General features: G+C 47.0%; 1 protein-coding gene across 1 annotated transcript in view; it reads left to right on the top strand.

The window, feature by feature from the left end:
* Positions 1-245: 245 nt before the first annotated feature.
* GPNMB (glycoprotein nmb) overlaps positions 246-6,000 on the top strand; it is a 25,057-nt gene continuing 19,302 nt past the window's right edge. The window contains exon 1 of the mRNA XM_045003654.1: positions 246-381. Coding sequence (XP_044859589.1) covers positions 306-381 — 76 coding nt within the window. The 5' untranslated portion in view covers positions 246-305. The remainder of the gene's footprint in view (positions 382-6,000) is intronic.

Raw genomic sequence — 6,000 nt, 5'->3', positions numbered from 1 at the left:
TGGAAACAGGGCCAAATTGGACTAAGAATTCCTGTGGGGAGAATGGCATGTTTCTAAGTGGGTCTCTTAAAAATGCCAGTGAATGTTAAAGTGAGAGGAGTGAGTCATAAGCACATGAGCAGGGAGTTGAGTTGAAGACAAGAAATCATGCATCTCTGCTTAATGCCATCACATGATGAGCCCTGGGGCTCTCCATTTAATCACAGAGGAGGAGGGCAGCAGATAAACATTATTCCCACTTCTCTGAAGAGAGTTAACCTGTGCAGGAATTGGGGACACAATACACACACACACACTTCCACACCATGAAGGGTCTCTGCCTCCTCCTCCTCCTCGGCGTCCTGCTCCTGGCCGAAGGAGTTCTACATGCTGCTGCCAAACGTGAGTGCCTTGGTTCCTTCCCCTCATCTCCCCCCACTTCCCCAGGTTTAATTTGCTGAGATGATGTGATCACAACTATGCTGCTATTTTGAAATGTGTTTTGCTTTGGTTGCTGCAGCTCAGGGGTTGGGTGCTTTCAGGCTGCATCCTACCCAGCTGGGGGTTATCTGCCTCTGTGGCTGCACATGTGATCTGAGCTGGGATAGGAATGAGGAGAGCTATTCTGCTACCTGTTGTAACACTGGGTCAGGGTGACGGGCTGATGGGTCCTGAGCCTCTGTTGACCTCCCCACACCTCTAGATGAGACACACCAGCTCAGTGACAGGGACAATGAGCCTCTGCTGATTTCCCCACCTCTGGAAAAGTCCTCTGGATGTGACTCACCAATTCAGAAACAAGGGTCTCAGGGAGGAGCCCATTCCCTCTCCACACTGACAATGGGCCATGGATCCTGGGGAGGGGATTAAGCCTCTTTGGAACACACTCTCTCTCTCTTCCAGGTCTGACAGACCCTCTCGAGTACAGAGTGGCAGGACCAGTTAGGACTGAGCTATTGCTGACCTTCCAGGAGTCCATGGTTGACTTACTGGCTATAGGATAGAGGTCTAGGGGTGGGGACTGAGCCTCAGTTGGCCTCCTTTCCCTTCCCTGGGCAACACACTGTCCCAGGGAATGCTGAACCTCTCCTCACCTCCCCATTTCTCCACCAGAGATAGCGTACAAGCTCAGGGATGGGAGCCCAGCTGAGTTGGGAGCAGGGTGCAAGGAGTGCCAGCTCCTCTCCCAGGAGCACTAAAGTATGGTGTCATTATTAACAAGAATCACTTTCTTGGGTTTTATTATTAGACTGGCTGCTTTGGACTCAGTTGCTCCACATGTGGTAATGACTGACACTTGCTTATGAAGGCTGTGTATAGTTAAGTGGAGGAAAAAACTTCAATAAAGGCTCTTTTTTTCTTACCCCTCAGTTCATCTCCATGTGGTTTAAAGGGACTGGTGCTGAAGAAGATGTTAGGGTGAAAAATGCCTTGGCTGTGTAATCCAAAAGCTTGTGAAACTTCATATATTTGATTGAGATAAACAAATTACAAGCGAGTGAAGACATGCCATAGGAGCTTACCTTGTTAGAATTTGTGATGGCCAAAGTTATGATTAGGGCTGATGGTTTGTCATGGAAAAAACATACAAGCCACAGTCCAGTCATGCAGGAAATGCCAAAAGTTGCAGGGCTCTTTGAACCCAGATATTATCCATTTGGCAATAACAACTTGTTTCACGCATTAAGCGTGAGGCTGTGACTGGCCACACGGAGAGTGCATGAAGAGGGAAGGGGGCCAGGAGTCTTCCCCAGACCTCTACCCCCTTTGCAGAGGCCAGGCACAATTGCAGCCCTTGAACACTTCTGAGGTCAAAGGCTGCTCCTTCCTAAAGACCTTGCAGGGCACAATTCCCCACAGAGTAGGGAGGGGCTTGCAGCAGCGCTGGCTGAGCACAGAGAATGGTGCACACGGGACCAGTCAAAAGGAACTCCAGTCCATCAGCAGCCTCAGTGGGTAGGAAGGCAGGTGGCAAAAAAGCAGCCGTTGCCTCTTCTTCAGCACTGCTTCCCTGCCTCCACCTCAGGCATCACAGTGTTGTGCAGACTCCACTTCATCCAGGTATATCTGCACGGTGCCTCTTCTAAACTACAGAGAAGTGACAGGACCCCGGAGCACATAACACACCACTATAGGCGCAGAGGCAGATTAAGATTTATTGGTGCCCTGGGCACAAAGAACATTTGGGCTCCCCAGGGGTGCCAGAAGTGGTGCCAGCCTCTTCCTGGTGGGGGGCTGAGGTGGACTTTAGCCCCCTCTTTGCCACAGGGCCCTGCCCCCTGCTCCTCCTCTTCCCACAAAGGCCCCACCCCCTGGCCAGGCTGGAAGCCGGAGCTGGGTCATGCTAAGAATCACCCAGGGAGACCAAGCTGCTGTGGGGAGCTCTGGACCCTCCACCTGCTCTGAGGGGGCAGGGACATGGTCCAGGGGCTGCTCTCTTGGCTTTCTGTGTGATCCATCCATAAAGCAGTCCATCTCTTTATAAAGTGAACCAACTCCATGACTGCAGTGGTATGTCCAGCGATACGAACAATTTCTGCAAATTTCACAGTAAAAAATGCCTGTTGAAACTTTCTTCTCTTCAGCTAGATAAGATAATACAGCACAACATCTAGAAAAATGTACTGATGGTCTTAAAACTTTGGGATGTAAAATATTTCTTGCCAGGGCTTGAATTAGGACAGGGGGAAGTATGCTCTGGTCTCTTCTAAACAGATTACAGTGAGATGTCTGGGTATGTGTGTCCCAGGGACCCCATGGAGCCAACTGGGAGAGGGCACAACTGCACAAGGGGTGCCTGAGGTTTTACAGGGATCCCCTGGGTCAGATATATGCATAATAGTTCACCAAAGGGTGGCATGTGAGGTCTCTACCGAGAGACAGTAGCCCACTGGTCATCAAAATAATTGAGACGCGTATGTACCGATAATAGCAAAGAAGTTATGTGTCTATACTGGAAATTATATTCTTAAGGTCTTGGAGTTAAGGCAGGTCATCAGGAGGTAACTGTTACTTATCTCTGTATCTGGCCATCTGTATATTGTGTATTGCGTGCCTCACAATGTATGCCTATTTGCATACGGAGCCAGATGCAAATTAATACATTATAAAATCTACAAGAGAAGAATTCTTCAGGGAAAAAAAAACGGCAGGAGGCGTCCTGTTTATGAATGAAGACAAAGGATTGTTCTAGTACACCTTGGAGTGCAAAGAGGCACAAGGAATCCTTCATCTAGGACGCAAACTGATGGTGTGCTTGTCTCATGAAAGGAGAGTCAAAGCCAGCCTAGCTGAAAAGTGCTATAAGGATTCTCCGCAAGACATGAAAGTATCTTGTTAATTAAATCTATGCTCAGAATGCATGTTATGATTTTGTTTTCTATGTAACCCTTTGTTTCCAACATTTCTACTCCTTTGAATCTCTTTCCTTTGTTGTCAAATAAATGTATACTAGATTTCACTATAAACGTATCTAAGTGCTGAGTGTTAAGCACAAGAGCTGGGGGTGTACTGTTTCTTCGGACAGAGCAAATTTGTGAATACTGCAAGTGCCCAGTGGACCAGGGGCTGGGCACTCCAGGGAGATGCTTGGGTGTGTCAGCTGCTAACTTGTAGAGTGACAGCGGGGCCTACAAGGCCTACAGGGGAGTGCGTGTGTTGCCCGTGGCTGGTAGAGCTGGGGCTCTGACCCATGGCAGGCACAGACAAGGTTTCCTCACACGAAACACAGATGGTAGCAACATGCCTCTGGGTACCCTAAGAAGAGTCAGAGTAGTCCATACCCACTTATAGAATCATAGAAATCCCCTGGAAGGGACTTCAAGAGGTCATCTGGTCATCCCCCCACACTGAAGCAGGACCAAATATACCTAGACCATCCCTGGCATCTGTCTAACTTGTTCTTAAAAACCTTCAGTGACAGTGATTCCACAACATCCCTTGTTCTAGTCCTTAAATATCGTTACAGTTAGAAAGTTTTTCTAATATCTAACATAAATTTCCCTTGTTGCAGATTAAGCCCATTACTTCTTGTCCTATCTTCCATGGATCTTAGGCAAAACGGATCACCATCTCCTTTATAATAGCCCTTAATATACTTGAAGACTGTTATCAGTTCTCTCCCCCCACCCCCAGTCTCCTTTTTTCAAGACTAAACATACCCAGTTTTGTAACATGTCTGCATGATAAATCTTTTATCATTTTTGTTGCTCTTCTCTGGACTCTCCAATTTGTCCACATCTTTCTGAAAATGTGGTGCCCAGAACTGGACACAATAGTTCAGCTGAGGTGTCACTGGTGTTAAGTAGAGTGGGACAATAATCTCCCATGTCTTACATATGACACTCCTGTTAATACACCTCAGAAAGATATTTGCCTTTTTCACAACTGCATCCCACAGTTGGCTCATCTAGAATTTGTGATCCACTATAACCCCTAGATCCTTTTCAGCAGTACTACTACATAGCCAGTTATTCCCCATTTTGTACTTGGGCATGTGATTTTTCCTTCCTAAGTGTAGTACTTTGCATTTGGCTTTATTTAATTTCATCTTGCTGATTTCAGACTAATTCTCCAATTTCTCAAGGTTATTTTGAATTCAATCCTGTCCTCCAAAGTGCTTGCAACCCCTCCCACCTCGGCATCATTGGTGAATTTTATAAGCCTACTATCCACTCTATTGTCCAAGTAATTAATTAAAATATTGAATAGTAGTGGACCCAGGACAGATCCCTGAGGGACCCCACTAGATATTGCCTCCCAATTTGACAGCGAACCATTAATAATTACCCTTTGAGTATGTTTTATCAACCATTTGTGCATCCACCTTATAGTAATTTCATCTAGACTACATTGCTCTAGTTTGCTTATGAGAATGCCATGTGGAACTGTGTCAAAAGTTTACTAAAATCAAGATATATCACATTTACTGCTTCCTGTCTTTTCACTAGGCTGGTAACCATGTCAAAGAAGGAAATTAGGTTGGTTTGGCATGATTTATTACTGAAAAATCCATGTTGGCTATTACCTATCACTCTATTATCCTGTAAGTGCTTACAAATTGATTGTTTAATAATTTGTTCCAGGATCATTCCAGATATCGAATTTAGTATACGTTCCTGAGGACCTTTTTGTTCCCCTTTTTAAATATAGGTACTGTGCTTGCCCTTCTCCAGTCTTCTGGGACCTCACCTGTCCTGTTCTTGAAGATAATCACTAATGGTTCAAAGATTGCTTCTGCTAGTTTAAGTACCCTAGCGTGAATTTTGTCAGGTCCTGCCAATTTTGAATATATCTAACTTATCTAATATTCTGTAACCGGTTCTCTCTTTATTCTGGCTTGTGTTCCTTCCCTCTTGTTTAATATTAATTGTGTTAAGCATCTGGTCACAATTAAGTTTTTTAGTGAAGACTGAAGCAAAATAGGTATTAAACACATCAGCCTTCTTAGGCCTGGTCTACACTGGGGGGGATTGACCTAAGTTACAATAACTCCCCACTTAACATCCTCTTGCTTAACGTTGTTTTGATCTTACGTCCCTGCTCAATTACAGAACATGCTCCATTTAAAGTTGTGCAATGCTTCACTATAACATCGTTTGGCTGCTTTCTTTGTCCACAGCTGCCAGTCCTCCATCAGCTCCCCTGCGCCACCCGCCCCCCAGCACCTCGCACCTGCTGGCCGACCCCACAGCTCAGCACCTTCCCCCTCCTCCCCTCCCTCCTACCTGCAGCAATCAGCTGGTTTGTGGCGTTCAGGAGGGAGGAGGAGGAGCGAGGACTCGGCGGGCAGTCTCCTCCTCCCTCCCCTGCCTCCCAAACGCCACAAACCAGCTGATTGCCGCAGGCAGGAGGCAGGGGAGGGAGGGAGGGAGAAGCCTGTGCGCCAAGTCCTTGCTCCTCCCCTCTCCCTCCTGCCCCCTGAATGTTGCAAGCCAGCTGATTGCCGCGGGCAGGAGGGAGGGGAGAGGAGCGAGGACGCAGCACAGCTTCCACCTCCCTCCCCTGCCTCTTGCCTGCAGC

The sequence above is a fragment of the Mauremys mutica genome, chromosome 2 (assembly GCF_020497125.1).
Source record: "Mauremys mutica isolate MM-2020 ecotype Southern chromosome 2, ASM2049712v1, whole genome shotgun sequence".
NCBI lineage: Eukaryota > Metazoa > Chordata > Testudines > Geoemydidae > Mauremys > Mauremys mutica.
The sequence above is the reverse complement of the archived record's forward strand: the minus strand, read 5'-3'. Positions and strand labels throughout refer to the sequence as shown.